At 36.7% G+C, this 21,635-nt stretch overlaps 1 protein-coding gene across 11 annotated transcripts in view; it reads left to right on the forward strand.

The window, feature by feature from the left end:
* The window catches only part of KLHL32 (kelch like family member 32), a 253,431-nt gene that overhangs the window by 134,020 nt on the left and 97,776 nt on the right, over positions 1-21,635 (forward strand). For all 11 annotated transcript variants that reach the window (XR_001888124.1, XR_001888125.1, XM_017886771.1 and 8 more), the window contains one exon: positions 13,039-13,146. Coding sequence is in view for 7 of the 11 variants with exons in the window: in XM_017886771.1 (XP_017742260.1) it covers positions 13,039-13,146 (108 nt within the window). In the remaining 4 variants the exon portion in view is untranslated. Of the gene's footprint in view, positions 1-13,038; positions 13,147-21,635 lie in introns of those variants that run through there.

Raw genomic sequence — 21,635 nt, forward strand, 5'->3', positions numbered from 1 at the left:
CCGTCTCGGCCTCCCAAAGTGCTGGGATTACAGGCTTGAGCCACCGCGCCCGGCCTTGTGTCCTTTTTTTATGCCACCCTTTTCTCTCCCAGAAGACCCAGGTCATTGAAACATGGCCACATTCAGGAGGAGGAGAATTCTAAACAGACAGGATAAACCATAATGATGCTTGTTTTGAAGGGCTCATTATCACTGTATAGTTAATTTAGGAAGCAACTGTGCCAAGAGCAAAGCTGTGAAACGCAGCTAGATCCTTTAAATAAACAAGCTACATATTTGAAGATTTTAGAAAAAAACAATATGTAACATAATTTTTAGCATATAAGATGGATCTTTATTTTATGTGGTTAAGGTGAGGGAAAATTGTATTTTAGAGATATTAATTTCTGTTGCCTAATTATATTTATAGTAATATAATTTTACTGTTTTAGTTTGTCTTGTGTTATTTTATTCTCTGAGAGTATTATTATACTATGGGAGGAACAATTAAAACAATTATAAAGAGGAAGAAAACCACCAACCAAACATCCTCACTCTTTCAGACCATTTAGCTCCCCAGATGGATTGAGTTACTTTATTCATTTGCAAGATAAAGGAGGTAAATAGTCCAATTTGACTGTGAGTGGGACCCTCTTCTCCCTAATGGGAGGGAATGGGCTATTGCAGTTAATTGAATGGTCTCATTAACTGAGATTTACTACCCATTCTGTATGTGAGGTGTAACCAAAATGTAATAAAGGCTAATAACCATTAACACTAAATTGATCAAAATGTAATCTTTGTTGATTCAGAAGTTAGTTCAAATCTCTGTAATGCCTCATGGCCACTGTAAACATCACTAATTATGTAACAGTGGGCATATAGAAGATGTAAGTTGTAATGGATATACTGTCATCACTGCAAGTTGCTCTTTTCAATGACTTCCTTAGACATGTCTGTTTACTTTCATTTAACTCTGTTTAATGCTCGTAAAATGTAAGGGTTGAATGTACCTCCAAACAATTCAGTTATTTCACCTGTAAGATTATATGTATTCTTGATAAAATGGGAGTCGCAGTGGTTTTGCCTGTGTTCAGTGTAACTCCAAAGCTGCACAGTTTGGCAGGTAAAAAGGTCATATTTTACCAGATGCTTTAAAAAGTCTATCATCTGTCATTTTACTTATCTATGAAGATGTAGTAGAATTTTTGTCAGTTTTGTGTCATAAGGTACCACCCTAAAATGTAGCTGTAACTAATCTTGTGTCTGCATAACAACTAACATGACTCAAAAAAACTTCACGGCCGGGCACGGTGGCTCACGCCTGTAATCACAGCACTTTGGGAGGCCGAGACGGGCAGATCACGAGGTCAGGAGGTCAAGACCATCCTGGCTAACACGGTGAAACCCCTTCTCTACTAAAAATACAAACAATTAGCTGCTGGGCGTGGTGGCGGGCGCCTGTTGTCCCAGCTACTCAAGAGGTTGAGGCAGGAGAATGGCGTGAACCTGGGAGGTGGAGCTTGCAGTTAGCAGAGATTGTGCCTCTGCACTCCAGCCTGGGCAACAGAGCCAGGCTCCATCTCAAAAAAAAAAAAAAAAAAAAAAAAAAAAAACTTCACATACTGTGATTTTAGGACTCAATTTGCGTCATATCTGTGTGAAATAAAGAGGGAATAACACATCATAAATCCATACCATGCCTCTGTGGTAAGCACTTAAAGTGGATTATATACTCACAAACTAGGTTTTCAATTAGAAAGGTTTGTATTGGTGGCAGCACATTATCAGCCACAAATGAGCTGTGATGACTGTAAATCTCAGCCTGGCTGAGACTCTCCCAAAGGCAAAATCTTGTGAACCAAGCATGAGTCTGTGCAATGCTTTCATATTTCTAAGCAGAACTTTATCCCATGCTTTGGCAGAATGTTGTGACTTGATAGAGAACATTGACATATGTTCTTTTTTTTCTAAGTGTCTAGCTTTGAACTCACTTGTGTTTCTCAAATGTTTAGCTTACAGTGGATGCTCTTTCTCTTTAGTTACAATTTGACATTTTGGTACCTAAAACACCTTTCATGCAGAACATTCTCTGTTACATAGAATGAATTCTTTTTGTTTATGGCACTGTAGTGTGGTAGGACATCATCTGTAGATGAGTTCTGAATATCATGTTGGTTGATTCATTCATTTGCTGTATTTATTGCATGTATGTGCTCCTAGGATCTGGGAGAACCACAGTGAGAAAAGGAGATATGGCACCTGCCTTCATGGAGCCTGCAGTCTACCTTTTCAAGATGTTATATGCTTAAAAATATTGCTATTGGTCTCATCACCTCTTTTGCTGCCAAGGAGACTTTGGCCTTCCTCGTGGTCTCTAGCAGGTTTCTGGACATTGTTTCACTAGCTCGAATAGACAAGGCAACTGGTGTTTCACTGTGCCAAATGACCAAGTTCTTCCTTGTCACCAAGTGATATCCAATGAGGCATTCCTAATTGAGATGTCTTTTAAATTTATTATATCCAAGACATTGACCTTGATATAATAGTTCCCCTTTTTTAATCTTTAGGTTAATTATGGTTTTTAAAAATTGTGATAAGCATTACCTTTTTAACATTATTATTATTTTTTGAGATAGAGTCTCACTCTCTTGCCCAAGCTGGGATGCAGTGGTGTGATCATGGCTCACTGCAGCCTCTAACTCCTGGCGTCAAGCAATCCTCCTGCCTCACCGTCTTGAGTAACTGGGAGTACAGGTGCATACCACCATGCTCAGCTAATTTTTTTAATTGTCTGTAGAGATAGGGTCTCCCTATGTTACCCAGCCTGGTCTCAAACTCCTGGCCTCAAGTGAACTTCCAGCCTCAGCCTCCCAAAGTGGTAGGATTATAGACATGACCTACGGTGCCTGGGCAACATTAAATTTCTGAAACAGTATGATGTGATGTCAAAGTGGAATTTCTGTATTTATAGAAGTGATGGTGATGATTTTTGTAATGGGGTCATTCCATAAAGTAGAAGTCTAGGAGTATGTTGCAAAAGTGAAGTCCTGCCAGAGATAGGGATTTAGAGTGAGACTGTCGTTTGGAAACTATTTGAAATGAATGGATTTAGTCAGCAGTTGAGTGGAGGGTGCTGTTTCTCAGCTCTCGTTTCAGTTGGAATCAAAGGGAGACATGGGACAGTGAGACATTCAACCTAGATTATAGCAACAGTTTCTACTTATTAAACATCTACTGTGTGCCATATATTATGCCTGACATTAAGCATAATTGTATTTAAACCTATGACAACCCTGTGAAGTTGGTATTATTTCCATTTTACAGATAAAGGGCCTGAGGCTCAGAGAAGGTAACAAATTAGCCAAAGTTCCAAGATAAATTGCCCACATGACCAGTAGGTTATAGAACCAGATGTATCTTCCTGTATAGTTCTGAACATTAAAATAAAACAAAGTTTTAAAAGGGAATTGTTTGAAATACATAAGTAATACATGTTCATTGCAATGATCGAAAAAAATACTTATGTAAACAGGATAAAATTAAGTCTATTTTTTCCCTCTACAATCATACTCTCTAATATAGCAATTATAGATGCATTTAATTGTACTGATATAAAATAATTACCAATATGGTGTCTCTTTATTGCACATACAAACGTGCAAATATAGATATACATTATTTAAGGAATTGTGTTTTCCTCCCAACTCTACTAACCCTCTGATTGAGGATCCCTATTCTATGCCAGTGTTACCCTGATTACTTTTGAAAGACCCTAGAAATGTAGATTTTTAAAACGCCTTTGGCAGCCTATTTTATTTTTTTAACCTTTGTTCTTAGGAAGTTTTTCCATTTCATTAACCCAGAATATTCTTCTGCAGTTTAAGCTATTTGAGTCCTGCTGTACATACCGGATTGGTGGCAAGCAGGTGGTTAGCATGTCAGGTGCAATTACAATTTGGAAGATTGGAAAAAAGAACTTGGTTGGTGTGGGGAGTGTTAAAAACTTAACCACCCATGTAATAAAAAGCAGACACTGAAAACAACTGAAATTTCTTTCAGGTTCTTTTCAAGAAGTTTAGAAGCAAATTCAACATTTTATAAACTAAAGGTTTTTATTTAACTGTGATCTGTTTTTTAATTTTGGAATTTCAGGTAATCTTCTACAAATGCATAAACAAAATCTACTTAACTCTAATTTCCTGTTAGCCTTTTTTATCTATAGTCACACTTGATTTAAAAAAAAACAACAACAGAAACTGGTGCTTCTCCTAATATATCAGTCCTTTTAATCAGGGAATACTTAAAAGAAACTTCACTACATTTTATTGTTACCACAAAATATAAATTTTACTAAGAACTTGCCATATGTCAGGCGCTCTTCACTTTGTGTGTATACTTAATAGACCACAGTATAGTGTCAACATAACTTTTATATGTACTGGGAAACCAAAACATATGTATGACTCGTTGTATTATGATATTTGCTTTATTAAGGTGGTCTGGAACTAAACCCACTCTATTTCCAAAATATGCCTATATAATGTGATATCATTCAATATCTGTCTTTCTGTGTCTAGTTTATTTCACTTAGCATAATGTCTTCCAGGTTCATCCATATTGTTGCAAATGGCAGGATTTTCTTCTTTTTTAAGGCTAAATAATGTTCGTGTGTATGTGTATATCTCACATTTTCTTTATCCATATATTCGTTGAGGGACATTAAGATTGTTTCCATATTGTGGCTATTGTAAATAATGCTGCAATAACCATGGGAGTGTGGCTATCACTTTGAGATACTAATTTCATTTTCTTTGCATACATACCCAGAAGTGAGATTGTTAGATCATAAGGTAGTTCTTTAAAAAAATTTTTTAGTACCCTCTCTACTGTTTCCCATAATGGCTGTACCAATTTACATTCCAACCAACAATAAACAAGGATTCCCTTTTCTCTACAACCTCACTAACAATTATCTTTTGTCTTTTTGGTAATAATTATTCTAACGGATGTGAAGAGACACCTCATTGTGGTTTTTACTTACTTTTCCCTGACGATTAGTGATGTTGAGCATCTTTTTATATACCTGTTGCCCATTTGTATGCCTTCTTTGGAAAAATGTCTATTCAGGTCCTGTGACCATTTTAAAGTTCAGTTATTTATTTATTTATTTGCTATTGCATTTTGTGAGTTCCTTAAATATTTTTGGATATTAACGCTTTATCAGATATATGGTTTGCAAATATTTTTCCCATTCTGTGGGTTGCCATTTTAATCTGTTGATTGTTTCCTTTGGTATGCATAAGTTTTTAGTTTGATGCAAGCCCACTTATTTTTGCTTTTATTGCCAGTAGTTTGGTGTCATATCTGAAAAATTATTACCTAGACCAATGTCAAAGAGCTTTCCCCTACATTTTCTTCTTTATTGTTTTAAGTCTTACATTTAAGTCATTAACACATTTAAGTTAATTTTTGCATATGATATGAGATAAGGGCTCAATTCTATTCTTTGGCATGCAGATATCAAGTTTTCCTTGCACCATATATTGAAGAGCCTGTCCTTTCCCTATTGTGTGTTCTTGGCACCCTGTCAAAGATCAGTTTACCACAGATGCATGGATTTATTTCCGGGCTATTCTGTTAGTTGGTCTATATATCTGTTTTTATGACAGTACTATACTGTTTTGATTACTGTAGCTTTGTAATATATTTTGAAATCAGGAAGTATGGTGCCTCCAGCATGTTCTTGTTTAAGATTTCTTTGGCTATTCAGTGTCTTTTGTGGTTCCATTTGATTTTATCATTTTTTTTTCTATTTCTATAAAGAATGCCACTTGGATTTTGGTAGGGGTTGTGTTGAACGTATAGATCACTTTGAGTAGTATGAACATTTTAACACATTGTTTTTTAATCTGTAGACACAGATGTCTTTCCATTTTATCTGTGTCTTTGATTTCCTTCACCAGTGTTTTATAACTTTCAGTTAACAAGTCTTTCACTTCTTTAATTAAATTTATGCCTAAGTATTTTCTTTATTTTAAATGGGATGGTTTTCTTAAATTTCTTTTTTATTTACTTTTATTTATTAAAAGTACTTTCCTGTTTATTACTTTCCTGTTTGTATACAGAAATACTACTGATTTTTGAATGTTAATTTTGCACCAAAAAACTTTGTTAAACTCATTTATTAGTTCTAACATTGTTTTTTGGTTGAATCTTCAGCGTTTCCTACATATATAATCATATTATCTGCAGAGATAATTTCACTTTTTCCTCTCCAGTTTGGATGCTTTTTATTTCCTTTTTTTTTTTGTTTAATTGCACTGGGTAGGACTTCCAGTACTAAGTTGAATGAAAGTGGTCTCTCATCTTCTCTTGCTATCTTCCTTTGTTATTTGATTATTTTTGTAGTATTTGCTTTGATTCTTTTCTATTTATCTTTTGTATATCTATTATAAGTTTTTTTTTTTTTCTGTGTGGTTACCTCAAGCCTGTCATAAAATGTCTTGTAGTTACAATGGTCTATTTTAAGTTGATAACTTAACTCAACTGCACACAAAAATTCTCCACTTTTACTACCTCCCCAAACTTTGTGTTTTTGTAGTCAGAGTTTACTTCTTTTTATATTGTGTATCCATCAACAAATTTTGGTCTTTTATCTTTTAAATGTTGAGGTAAAAGTAACTTACACACCACCATTACAGTGTTACATTATTATGTATTTGTCCATATCTTTACTTTTGCCAGTGATATTTATGTTTTCTTATGCTTTCACGTTACTGTTCAGCATGTTTTTGTTTCAATTTGAAGAACCCCCTTAGCCATTTCATGTAAAATAGGTTTAGGAGTGACAAACTCTCTCAGTTTTGTTTCCCTGGGAAAGATTTTCTCTTTCATTTATTTTAAAGGATAGTTTTGCCAGATATTGTATTCTTGGTAGTTTTTTTTTTTTTTTTTTTTTCAGTATTCTGAATGTATCATCCCACTCTCTTCTGGCCTGCAATATTTCTCTAAAAAAATCCACTGATTGTCTCATGGAGATGGTTCCCTTATACGTGACAAGTCACTTTTCTTTTGCTTCTTTCAAAATTCTCTGTCTTTAACTTTTGAAAATGTAATTATAACGTATCCTGGTGCAGATCTCTTTGTATTCAACTTATTTAGGATTCTTTGGGGTTCATCAATCCAGATGTCCACTTCCTTCCCCTGATTTGGAATGTTTTTGGTAGTTATTCATTTTCAATAATCTTTCTTCTCCTTTCTATTTCTCTTCTTTTTATTAAGCTTTCATAATATAAGTTGATTTACTTGATACTGTTTCATAAAAGCCATAGGTTTTCTTTACTCCTTTTTACTCTTTTTTCTTTTTTGTCCTCTGACTGGATAATTTAAAATGACCAGTATTCAAGTTTACTAATTCTTTCCTCTGCTTGATCAAGTCTGGTATTGAAGCTCTCTGTTGCATTTTTTTGGTTTCATTTATTGTGTTCTTCAGCTTCAGAATTTGCTTCATTTTTGTGGTTTGCATTTCTCTAATTTTCCCTTTCATTTGTGTATTACATAAAATTTACATTTCTCTAACTTTCCCTTTTGTTTATGTTTTATTTTCCTGATATTATTGAGTTGTCTATCTGTGTTCAGTGATAATTTCTTAAAACAATAATTTTGTCAAGCAATTCACAGGTCTCCATTTCTTCGGTATCATTACTAGAAATTATCATTTCCTTTAGTGATGTTAGGTTTCCCTGACATTTCATGTTCCTTGTAGCCTTGCATTGGTGTCTGAACATTTGAAGGAGCAGTTATATCTTTCAGTATTACAGACTGGCTTTGGTGGGGAAGACTTTCACCTGAGGTGTAATGATACCTGAGGTGTGATGATGGGTGGGGTGTGTGGTGGTTCTTAAATAATCACCTGAGGTGTGATGATGGGTGGGGTGTGTGGTGGTTGTGGGTCCAATGCAAGTTCTGAGGGGTGTGCAGGGGCAGTGGTTTTGGGAATTGTGTGACACTGTCGTGGTGCGTGGGGTTGCCAGGTCCTGATGCAGGTGCAAGAGAAGTGACATCACAGCCGGGTGTGGGCTCATGTGAAGTCATACCAGGTGCAGGGTGCCAGAGTGACCCCCTCCAGCTCCACGGTATGCAAAAGCATGGGCTCCAGGCATCTCTGTCAGCTGGGGTTTGTGTTGGTGAAGACTGGCGATCTTTAACAGCAAAGACTATAGGAGTCCTCCTGCTCTTTTCCCCTACAGGGGGATATAGTGGTCAAGGCAATTTCTCTTGGCACTAAGCTGTACTATGTGGAACATCCTCAGTTCTGAAAATGTTCAATTTTAAAATTTATGATAAATTTCTGAAAGTTAAATACATTATGAATGTTAGCTTTTAATATATCAAATATAATTGAATATATTATATGTTAAATACTCCCAATAGCTTTAAGATATTCTGAATGTTATTTTATTTTTTCAAATTGTATTTAAAATCTATTTTGGAAAATTTCTTAAATGGCAAGAGAGCAATAATTTAGTGTTTCTAACAGTAAAAGTTTAACCATAAATTAAGCTCTCAAAATAATCCTTTTCATTATGAAAACATAAAACTCTCTAATGCAGTGAGATGGAAACGAAGATCTCTACAAGGAATAATGGGTCATCAGTTTATATTGTTCATCTTATACATATTAATTTAAAATGTATAGACTTGTGAGGATAAAAAAGTACATTTGTTAAAATAAAATCCTATTAGTTCAATAGTACAAAGAATATAAAATACCTAGGAATCAATTTAACCAAAGAAGTAAAATATCTAGACAAGGAAAACTATAAAACACTGATGAAAGAAGATGATGCCAAAAAAAGGGAAAGATATTCCATGTTCATGGATAAGAATAATTAATACTGCTAAAATAACAATACTACCCAAAGTAGTTTACAGATTCAGTGCAATCCATAGCAAATTTCCAATGACATTCTTCACAGAAATAGAAAAAAAATCTTAAATATAAGTGGAACCACAAAAACTCCAAATAGCCAAAGCCACCCTGAGCAAAAAGAACAAAGATGTTACACTATCAGATATCAAAATGTACTAAAAAGCTATAGTAACTAAATCAGCCTGGTACTGGCATAAAAACAGACACATAGATCAATGGAATAGTATAGGGAATCCAAATATAAGTCCACACATTTACAGACAACTTATCTTTGCAAAGGTGCCAAGAACATACAATGGGGAAAAGAGAGTCTTTTTAATACATGGTGCTGGGAAAATTGCATAACTATATGCAGAAGAATGTAACTACACCCTTATCTCTCACCATACACAAAAATCAAATCAAAATGTACTAAAGACTTAAATCTAAGGCCCCAACTGTGAAATAACTAGAAGACAATATTGGGGAAATGCTACAGGACATTGGTCTGGGCAAAGGCTTTTTGGGATTAAGACCCCCAAAACACAGGCAACCAAAGCAAAAATAGACAAATGGAATTTCATCAAGCTAAAAAGCTTCTACACAGCAAAGGAAACAATCAACAAAGTGAAGGGCCAACCCACAGAATGGGGACGAATATTTGTAAACTACCATCTGACAAGGGATTGATAACCAGAATATATAAGAAGTTCAAACAGTTCACTAGCCAAAAAAAAAAAAAAAAAAAAAAAAAAATCCAATTTAAAAATGGGCAAAATTAGATAGTTCTTAAAAGAAGGCATACAAATGTCCAACAGATATATTTAGAAAAATACTGAAGGTCACTGAGCATCAGAAGATACAAATCAAAACTACAGTGAAATACCTCACCCCAGTTAAAATGGCTTTCATCAAAAAGAGAGGCAATAACAGATTCCGGCAATGATAGGGAGAAAGGGGAAGCCTAGTACTCTGTTGATGGGAATAAATTAGTACAGCCACTATGGAGAACAGAATGGAGGTTCCTCAAGAAACTAAAAATATAACTTGCATATGACTCAGCAATTTTACCACTGGGTATATATTCAGAAGTAAGGAAATCAGTATATTGTAAAATACATATTATATATCCAAAAGAAAGGAAATCAGTATATCTGTACTCCCATGTTTATTGTAGCAGTATTCACAATAGTCAAAATTTGGAATTGGGCCAGGTGCAGTGGCTCATACCTGTAATCCCAGCACTCTAGCACTCAGGGAGGCTGAGGCAGGTGGATCAACTGAGGTCAGGAGTTCGAGACCAGCCTGGCCAACATGGTGAAATTCCATCTCTACTAAAAATACATAAATTAACCGGGTGTGGTGGCACGTGACTGTAGCCCCAGCTACTTGGGGGGTTGAGGAAACAGAATTGCTTGAACCCAGGAGGCGGAGGTTGCGGTGAACTGAGGTCATGCCACTGCACTCCAGCCTGGGTGGCAGAGCAAGACTCTGTCTCAAAAAAAAAAAAAAAAAAAAAAAAAAAAAAAAAGGAAAATGGAATTAACTAAGTGCTCATCAGTGAATGAATGGACAAAGAAAATGTGGTATATATACCCAAAAAAAGTTATAAAAAAAATGAAATCCTGTCATTTGCAGCAATGTGGATGAAACTAGAGGTCATTATGTTAAGAGAAATAAGCCAAGCACAAAAAGACAAATAATGTATATCGTCACTCATATGTGAGAGCTTAAAAAAAAGTGAATCTCATGAAGACAGAGTAGACTGGTGGTTACCCTACCCAGTAGGCTGGGAAGGGTCGTTGGGAGGGGGAGGATGATGGGGATATTGAATAGAGTGACTATAGTTTACAGTAATCTATTGTACACTTGAAAATAGCTAGAAAGGAGCTGGGCACGGTGGTTCACACCTGTAATCCCAGCACTTTGGGAGGCTGAGGCAGGTGGATCACAAGGTCAGGAGTTCGAGACCAGCCTGGCCAATATGGCGAAACCTCATCTCTACTAAAAATACAAAAATTAGCCAGGAGTGGTGGCGGGTACCTGTAATCCCAGCTACTCGGGAGGCTGAGGCAGGAGAATCTCATGAACCTGGGAGGCAGAGGTTGCAGTCAGGCGAGATTGGGCCGCTACACTCCAGCCTGGGTGACACAGCAAGACTCCATCTCAAAAAAAAAAAAAAAAAGAAAGAAAGAAAAGAAAATCGCTAGAAGAGAATAATTTGAATGTTTCAAGCATATAAGAAAAGATACTTTTAAGGTGATAGATAACTCAAATAACGCTGATTTTGGTCAATAAAAATTGTGACTATATTAACTTATCATATGTACCTGAAATATGTACATTCCTTAGGCATTGATTAAAATTTAAATACACAAATAAAATTCTAAAAGATGAATATTGATACATTGGCAAACAGTAAAAAAATATCACATTTTTTAATTAAAAAAATCAGCATGGACCTAAATAACCATATAGCATTAGAGGTTTTTTTTTTTTTTTTTTGCTACTATATGAAGTTAGCTAACTGCAAAATCTCAGGGAACAGTTCCCCACAGAACTTCTCTTCATTATCAGTATAACAAAATTGAATCTCTTTATATATTCTTTAAGTCAAAGATTAACAGTGGCACAAATTAGTTCAGGTTGTATTTTTTTTTTTTTTTTGCCTTTTTAAATTTTTTATGGAAACTCATGCATTTTGTTAATTAGGCAAGTTTTTGTTTTTTTAATTTCAGATTTTCATTTGACATACTAATTTGCAATAAATTGGCCATTTGGAGAATTGGTTGGGGGCAAATTCACTTGCACTGAATAGCTTAGTGGTTCTCAAATTCAAGTGGGCATAAGAATCACCTGGAGGTCCTATTACAATACAGATTGCTGGGCCCCACTTGGAGTATCAGTTTCAATAAGTCTGCAGTGGGGACCTGAGAGTCTGTACTCAAACATGTTCCCAGGTGATGCTGATGTCTCTGGTCCAAGGGCTACACTTTGAGAACCACTGAAATGGAGTGTGTGATACATGGCTTTGTATTCCCACCCAAATCTCATCTTGAATTGTAGTCCCTATAGTCCCTATAATCCCCGCGTGTCAAGGGAGAGACCAGGTGGAGGGTAATTGAATCATGGGGTGATTTCCCCATGCTGTTCTCGTGATAGTGAGTGAGTTCTCGCAAGATCTGATGGTTTTATAAAGGGCTCTTCGCATTCACTTCGCACTTCTTCTTTCTGCTGCCTTGTGAAAAACATGCCTTGCTTCCCCTTCACCTTCCACCATTATTGTAAGTTTCCTGAGGCCTCCCCAGCCATTCTGAACTGTGAGTCAATTAAACCTCTTTCCTTTATAAGTCCCTAGTCTCAGGCAGTTCTTTTTTTTTTTTTTTTTAGTCTTGCTCTGCCGCCCAGGCTGGAGTGCAGTGGCCAGCTCTCAGCTCACTGCAAGCTCCGCCTTCCGGGTTCACGCCATTCTCCTGTCTCAGCCTCCCGAGTAGCTGGGACTACAGGCGCCCGCCTCGTCGCCCGGCTAGTTTTTTGTATTTTTTAGTAGAGACGGGGTTTCACCGTATTAGCCAGGATGGTCTCGATCTCCTGACCTCGTGATCCGCCCGTCTCGGCCTCCCAAAGTGCTGGGATTACAGGCTTGAGCCACCGCGCCCGGCCTCAGGCAGTTCTTTATAGCAGTATGAAAATGAACTAATACAATGGCAGATGAGAGGAACTAGCTGTTTCATTGGACTGAGGCAGAAAAAAGCAGAGAAGTCAGGAGATGAAGGCTTTTCGTGTCCTATTGGGCAGGATATTTGGGACTGCTGCATATAACTTGGTAGCTATGAGAATCCAGGACCAAGAGAAAGAGAGTTCGGTGAGCCTAAATACTATCACCTCAAAATGAGACTGTGTATTACATATGGAAGTACTGTATATAGTGAGGAGTGCCATCCTGTGTGTACTGTTATTGTAACTGTTCAGACATCAAGATGATTTGCAGTAGTTTGTGTCAATGACACTTTGTAGAAGCATTTCAAAAATCAAAATCAATTATTAATTTGTAAAACTTTGTTTTCCCTAGTCTCTCTAGAATTTTGTCTTGCTCCCTTGCTTTCAAAGTCTCATAACTGTCTTTCTTTCTTTCCTCACCTCAGGCAATGTTCAGTCTTTGTATGGTGGAAAGTGGAGCTGATGAGGTTAATTTGCACGGTGTGACCAGCCTTGGCTTAAAGCAGGCTCTGGAGTTTGCATACACAGGACAGGTATGGTATTAAACGTGATCTGAAAGGTTTAATATTTTAACTACACCTAACCAAAGGAGATTATCCTTGAGGTATGAGGTTTAGTTATTGTTCTTGTTACTCATTTTGATGTTAAAAATAAGATTCACATCCACTTAATTTTATGACTAAAGTTATTGAAAGGTAAGTAAAGCAATTTGATTTTTAAATATGATACAGTGAACATAATATTATAAATTTAACTTAGTGTTTGCTGGTGTGATTTTTTGAATATCTTAAAGAACTATCATAAGGGAAAGAGTTTGCAAGATAATGGATTCTCATTGTTATCACTGAAGCTCAGTGACTCAAGCATGGCTTTATTGTCTTAAAAACAAAACAAAAAATTTAGAGCCCCCAAAATTTATGTCCAACGTCTTGGTACCGTGTCTTCCACATATCTCAGAGTCAGAATTGAAGGCATTTAGATTAGTAGATTTTGATGGTTTGAAATCCTAATACATTCATGACTAAAATTGTTATAGGATTTATAGGACATCAGAGGATATCCATTTACATTTGAGAACTACTCAAATAAATCAATTCAAATACAGACTGAATGTTTAGCTCCCCTTTTATAAATTTTGTTCTTTAGCACCATTTCATCCAACTTGGATTCATTATCTTCTATGCTAAAATGAAAACGTCTTCTCTTGAGAGGCGCGCATCCTAATGAGAGAAAGAGAGGCATACATAATTAAATATATAATTAAAATCCTCACTGGTGTTAGAGTTATAACAGAAGCAGAATACAAAACAGAGTGGGAAAAGGATGCATGTGGTCAAGTGTGGCTACCAGTACAAAATTTTAAAGAGAGGGTGGTATTTGGGTCTTGAAGAATGTGTGGGAGCTCATTTTTCTACTGAATTTTATTTTTGTTTAATTTTATTCTTAATTAGCAAATAATTCTATATACTTACGTGATGTAAATGTGATGTTCTGATATATGTTTACAATGTGGAATGATTAAATCAGACTAATTAATAAATCTGTCACCTCACCTACCTATTTTTTTGTGGTGAAAACATTTTAAATGTACTCTTCTAGCAATGTTGAACTATATAATGCATTATTATTTATTATAGTTACCATTCTGTGAAGTAGATCACTACAGCTTATTCCTGCTGTCTAACTGAAACTATATACCCTTTTGATCAACATCTCCCCTTAGCCCATCCACCCCTGCTATAGTTTGGATGTTTGTCCTCTCCAAATCTCATGTTGAAATTTGATCCCCAGTGTTGGAGGTGGGGTCTGTAGGTGGATGTTTGGGTCATGTTGCTTGATTCTTCATGAATAGACTGATGCTCTCTCTCAGGGTGTGAGTGAGTTCTCACTGTTAATTCCTGAGAGAGCTGTTTATTAAAAAGAGCCTGGCACCTCTTTCCCACTCTCTTGCCTCCTCTCTTACTATGTGATCTCTGCACATGCCAGCTCTGCTTCCCCTGTCCCATGAGTGGGAACAGCCTGAAACCCTCACTAGAAGCAGATGCTGGAGCCATGTTTCTTGTTTAACCTGCGGAACCATGAGCCAAATAAACGTTTTTCTTATATAAATTACCCCAATCTCAGGTATTCCTTTATAACAACACTAAATGGACAAGAAAACACCCTCCCCTAGCCTTTGGTAACCATCATTCTACTTGCTACTTCTATGAGTTCAACTTTTTTTAGATTCAGCATGTAAGTGAGATCATGAAGTATTTGTCTTTCTGGGCCTGGCTTATTTCGCTTAACATAGTGTCCTCAAGGTTCATCCATGTCATTGCAAATGACAGGATTTCTCTGCCTCTTAAAGTTAAAGAGCAGTATGTTGTGTGTAAATACCATCTTTTCTTTATTTATTCACCTGATGACAGACAACTAGGTTGCGTTCATATCTTAGTTACTGCAAATAATGCTGCAGTGAACATGGGTATACAGATATCTCTATAGCATAATAATTTCAATTCCTTTGGCTGTTACCCAGAAATAGGATTGATGGTTCATATGGTAATTTTATTTTTACTTTTTTGAAGAACCTCCATACTGTTTAACATAATGGTTGTCTTAATTTACATTCCCACTAACAGTGCACAAGGGTTTAATTTTCTCCACACCCTCCCCAATACTTGTTATCTATTGTCTTTTTATATAGTAGGGGTGAGGTGATATCTCACCATGGTTTTCATTTGCATTTCCCTGATGACTAATGATGATGAATTTTTTTCATATATCTGTTGGCCATTTGTATGTCTTCTTTTGACAAGTGTCTATTCGGTCCTTTGCCAATTTTTTGATTGGGTTATTTATTTTCTCATCTTCTTGTGATGGCTCTAGCTTTGTTCTTTTTGCACAAGATTGCCAACTATTCAAGTTCTCAGTTGTGTTTTTTTTTTTTTCTTGTCTAATTTCTCTGGCTAGAACTTCTAGTACTATGTTGAGTAGAAGTGGTCAAAATGGGCATAGTTGTCTTGTTTCTGATCTTAAAGGAAGAGCTTTCAACTTTTCACCATTGAGTATGATGTTAACTCTGGACTTTTCATGTATGGCCTTTATTGTATTGAGACACATTTCTCTCTATGCCTAACTTTTTCAAAGTTTTTATCATGATAGGATGCTGAATTTTGTCAAATGCTTTTGCTGTATCTAGTCAGATGATCATATGGTTGTTGTCTGTCATTCCGTTAATATGGTATACTACATTTATTTATTAATATTTGCGTATGTTGAATCATCATTGCATCCCAGGGATAAATCTCCCTTGATCATAGTGAATGATTCTTTTAATCATTCACTGTGCTGTTGAATATGGTTTGCTAGTATTTTCTTGAGGAGTTTTGCATGCATGTTCATCATGGATATTGGCCTGAAGTTTTCTTTTCTTGTAGTGTCTTTGTCTGGCTTTGGTATCAGAATAATGCTGGTTTCATAAAATGAATTTGAAAGTGTTCCTTCTTTAATTTTTTGAAAGAGTTTTAAGAAAGATTGATATTTGTTCTTCTTTAAATGTTTGGTAGAATTCTGCTGTGATGCTGTAAGGTCCTAGATTTTTCTTTATTGGGAAATATTTTTTATTAATAGTATTGATATAATCTCCTTACTTGCTATTGGTCTGTTCAGATTTTTTATTACTTTTTAATTCAGTCTTGCTAGGTTGTATGTTTCAAGGACTTTATCCATTTCTTCTAGATTGTCCAATTTTTTGGTGTATAATTATTCATAACAGTCTCTTGTCTTTTGTATGTCTGTGATATCTGTTGTAATATCTTCTCTTTCATTTCTGATTTTATTTATTTGAATCTTTTCTCTTTTTTTCTTAGTCTGGCTAAAGTTTTGTTGCCTGTATATTTTCAAAGAATGAAGTCTCACTTTCATTAATCTTTTCTGTTGTCTTTGTAGTCTCTGTTTTTCACTAACTTTTCTTTAGAGGCTTATTAAAATGTATGATATCATTTATTCTCTTTTCTGGAGTTAGTAGAGTTTAAGATATGTGTCTTAGAATAATTGAGGCAACTCTAGCAGCTAGAAGAAACTACTAAGTGTAAAGGAAATAAGCCATCAATCAAGTAGAAAGTATAACAGGAGAAAGAAAAGTGGTGGATCACAAATTCAGGATTAGCCCCGCCAAATTTCCAGCCTTAGGAAATTAAGGCAGGCCATTATCATTCACAGAGTTGCCAAAATATATTCCTAGTGAGGTGAGTAAATCATGTATTTTGTGTTTTTTGGTTTACAGATGTGAAGAAAGATACCATCTCTAAATTGTTCCTTATTATTTCTCTTTTTATACCTGAATTACATGCGCTCACACCTGTATGTACCCATCTCTAGAGTGAGATTGAAAACCCATAGCTCCTCATAGGTGTGCCATGGAGATGAAATAGTAACTTTTTTTTTTTTTTGTAAAACTACCCGAGTAAATAATATCTGCACTCAGCTACATTAGCAACTGAACGGTTTAAGCTTAGAGACAATGGTCTATAAAGCATGTTTGAAGTATTAGGAAACTCAAGAGTACAAATTCCTGGGAAGGCTGAGTTAAAATATACATGTGGATATATGTGGCTGCCTTATTGCTTGCTTGATTGCTTTGTGATTTCCTTCAGAATGGCTAAGTTGATGCCTGTGTGTGTGTACATGCGTGGGTGCGTGTAATTCCTATCACACAAAGGATCTATGAAATGTGAACTGAAGTGAAGATAGCAGAAAGGGAGCTGACTTTTTGAAGACAAAGAAACCTACTTGGAAAGCAGGAAGGTATTTTCAGAAGGGTAGCCACATCCCACTGCCCAGGAGTCATATGCCTCAGGTGCTTAAATTCTACTTTTATGAGAAAAAAAAAAGCCAAATGAGATGAAAATATATCTGGTGTAAGTGCCTTTAAAAAGAAAGAAAGAAAAGCAAGTCCTAGGGCCAGCCCTGGGGCTGCAATTATTCTGTCCAAACACCAGAGACTTATTCTGACTGTGCATCCACAGAGGCATCTGACAGCCTGTGGCATACAGCAGTAATTCATCTGTTCAAATTGTGTGCTGAGGGGACAGGAAGGGGGCTGACATTTCCTGGTGCACCCTCTGAAAAAGCCAGGGGACAGCACTAGGCACTTTATGCGTGCTGTTTAAACTAATCTTTAAAACAGCTCTAAGGAATGCTGTGACCCCACTTGAAAGATGACAAGCCCAGGGAGATGCAGTGAATTGACTGAGATCATTCTCTCAGATATTTTGGCCCAATTAGGCAAACCCAGTACTACTAATTTCAAGTCTATTGTTCGTTTTCGATTATACTCTGTCATTAAGAAAAGATTAAGTTATATTTGTTAGACTTTGTTGAAGGAGGCAGAAAAGTATTTGGGCATTTACAGAGTACACTATCTTGGTGGTTATCTCAACTTGGAAACTGTGCCTTTTCAAGTCAGTCCATGAGGGCTTGGACTTGTTCTCTCTGTGTGATCACTCTTTGCCACAGAGTAGAAGCTTATACCTCTACAGCCTTTCTTGAACAACATCCGAGAAATTTTGGTTCTTAAACATCTTTAATTTGTAATAAATCTATTTTCCCTTTGAGACGTCGACACAGCTGATGGCAAAAATAATGAAATTGTACTTTCCTTGGGATTGGTGAACAGCTGCTTTCTTTTACTATGGAATTGACATTAACATTAAGCAAAAAGGTTGGAGCACAGGAATGTGAGTGAAAGCATAATTCTTCAGTTTCTTAACTGTTATGTACTATTAGGGCCATTCAATGACATGTAGTCTTTAGCCTTGATATGTATATAGATTTGTAAAAATTCAGGGTTAACATCGAGTGTATCTGCCTATAGCTATTTCTAACAGTTGATTATATGTTTAGTCAGTTGTAATATGCATAGTATGAAATGTACGTATTTTAAGTGTCTGAAAATTGTTGCTGTCTTGGAGACAAATTGGAAGTATAGAGTGGGAGTGATGAATGAATGCCTCTAAGTGTAGCAAGATGTGTGTTCCTCCTACACATTGCTCTAAAGTGTAGCCTTCTTAAAATTAGCCTACAGATTTCATCCAGGAAATTTTAAAGAAAAAGCCAACTTTCCTCTTAATGCTAATACATATTCTGAAAATGCATGCATTTCCTATTGAGTAGCAAACAGGGCTGCATAAGCATTCACTCTGCCTTTGCACTAATGAGAAATGTGCCCTTCATCTGGGCACACCCTGCTTGGGACACTGCTTGAATAGAGCTTGTGATGCAGTACAGCCCTCGTGGGTGTCCTTGCACAGCCATGCCTGGAGGCCATTATTATAGCAGAACCAGTGGTGGAGGGCATAGAGGCCAGGCTGCTGTTGCTCTGTAGGGCTTGTTTTAGGAGCAAGGTTGGAAGCAAATGGTGACATAGACTGACTCTGGGCAGATCTACCTTAGAGAGAAAAGTATGAAGTGACTCTAAGAAAATACAAACTCCACTTACTTTGGTGGGCAAGAGGGCCCATCCTGTTACCCTGGCCTCCCTTACTCTCCTCACTTTGAAACTCTGGCCAAGTTTATTAATATTTCAGACCAGTCCTGAGTAGAAAAGGCATGAGGAAGAAGGAGGAAAAATACTCTGATGGAAATGTTGCCTGGGAGATGGATCCCAGTCCAAACTAGACAAGAGGTCAGCCACCCAGGAGCAGGCAGGTGTTTTAGACAATCAAAAGCAAAATGAAAAAACCCAGCCTGATTGTGAAGAACAGAAAACATCAAGATCCTTTTTATAGAAAGAAGAGGCCTTGCTTGGAAAGTAGAACTACAGCAACAAAGGCCTTGGGATAAGCCTCTAGAAATTTGAGTACCTTAGGACCCAAAGGGAAGCAAATAGGACTGAAAACCACAATAAAGTTTATTGTTTGACACTCTGGCTATGATGACGTCCAGGAATATAGACTATATGCCAAGCACTGTGATAAATACCTGACATGTAGTGGAGCAAGGGTTGAAACCTAGTTAACTTCCTCTTAATTTCCAGAGAGCTATCCTCCTGTTCTGTCCCTTGGAGACTAATGAAGAGATTCCAGAAACGCAGTGGAGAGAGAAACTCTGCACCAAATGATAGTGACATTTATAGTCCCCTTTACAATTCCCTACTTCCAGGCACTGCTAACTCTGTCAGCTGTGAACCAATTATGTCATATCTAGGCTTCTGAAGAAGGATGCCTTGGGATATGTGTTCTTTGCATTTCTCTTTATTATTCAATAACTCCAGCCCTTGGCTTCTCAAAATCATAGAAGAACCCATCTCTTGGGGGATATTCACCCTAAATACACTTCTCTGACCCAGAGAATGCTTCAGTACAATCTTTACAAGGAAATATTGTATAACCATTATTATTCATATTTTGAAGCCTTTGGAAATCAAGAAAACTATGATACTCTGTTAAAAGGGAAAATTATCTTAAAATATTCATTCAGTCAGAGGTCTCACATAGTAACTTTTTCTTTCTGATTGTCATTTGGTTCCCTAGTAAGTTCACATGACTTTTTGATATAGAGCCCTGATGCTGCAAACACTGTGCATTACATTTCGATGATCGTTGAAACTGTATTCCCCACAGCAGAATACTTTTCTTGGGAGACCAGAGCATCAGGCCAGGCAGCAGAGTGACAGGAATCTTAATTGGATCTGCTTTCTCATGGACCATCCCTTCAGGGGCAGAAGTGTCCATTTATATGGAGAAAGTCCCTGTCAGATTTACTCATAAACATAACCCAGTTAAGCTAAAGTAGCACATGGAACAAATATGGGAGAAAATTTTTTAAATGTTTCTCTTGGGAGTAGTGTTAAGACTATTCAGTGGTTTAAATATTTTAGCTTCACAATCCTTTCTTTACCTGGCAGTACCTACCTGGCAAGTAAAAGGCCGCCGAGGCACCTCCACTGTGCCCTGGGCTCTGGGGGGTACAGAGAGAAATCCACATTCTAAGGAATATAGCAGCCCCTCCTTACCTGCAGGGGCTATATTCCAAGACCCCAGTGGATGCCTGAAACCTCAGATAAGTACCAAACCCTATATATACTATGTTTTTTTCCTATACATACACACCTGTCATAAAATTTAGTTTATAAATTAGGCACAATAAGAGATTAACAACAATCACTAATAATAAAGTAGAGCAATTATAACAATACACCAGCATCACTTCTCTTGCACCTTGGGGCCATTATTAAGTAAAGTAAACACAAGCACTGAGATACTGCCACAGTGATCTGATCACCCAGAGGGCTACTAGGTTACTAACAGGCAGAGAGCATCTACAATGAGGATATGCTGAACAAAGGAATGATTCATGTCTTGGTGGGACAGAGTGGGATAATTGGAGATTGCATCATGCCACTCAGAATGGTGCATAATTTAAAACTTATGAATTGTTTATTTCTAGAATTTTCTATTTAATATTTCTGGACTGCAGTTTACCATGGGTTACTGAAACCGTAGAAAATGAAACTGTCGATAACAGGGGGGACTACTTTATTTTGAATTTTGCAGAAAGTGACATTTCTCCTCACCTTCTTGTCAGAGCTGGGCTAGAGTCCATAACTGGAGTGTTGACATGAAAAGTTTGAGAAGGGTGAAACAAAAGAGGAAGTTTGAATTTCATCAGGGACTTTTTTGCTTTTTTAGATCTTTTGAAATTAGTTATTTGCCTTGGGGGAGATTTTCTCTTTTATCAGTGTATTATTGAAACAAACAAGTAGATTAGTCTGCTTCCTGTTTGGGGGTGAAGTCATAAAATATGAACAGCTTTGTTGGTCCCAAGACCTGTCTCTTTCTCACAGAGAACAACTGATTCAAAGTCTAGTCATGTAGGAGGGCCTCCCACCTGTAGAGCGGGGCCAATTCTAAGTGACAGTCTCTGCTTCATGCCAGTCTGTTCTCCTTTATTAAATTTCTCTGTGCTGTCCAGTCAGAATGTGCTCAGAGTGTAGTTTGTGCTGCAAAAATGTATAAAGCCCTTCGTTCAGCAGATT

This window comes from Rhinopithecus bieti, unplaced genomic scaffold (assembly GCF_001698545.2).
Source record: "Rhinopithecus bieti isolate Rb0 unplaced genomic scaffold, ASM169854v2 scaffold_14937, whole genome shotgun sequence".
NCBI lineage: Eukaryota > Metazoa > Chordata > Mammalia > Primates > Cercopithecidae > Rhinopithecus > Rhinopithecus bieti.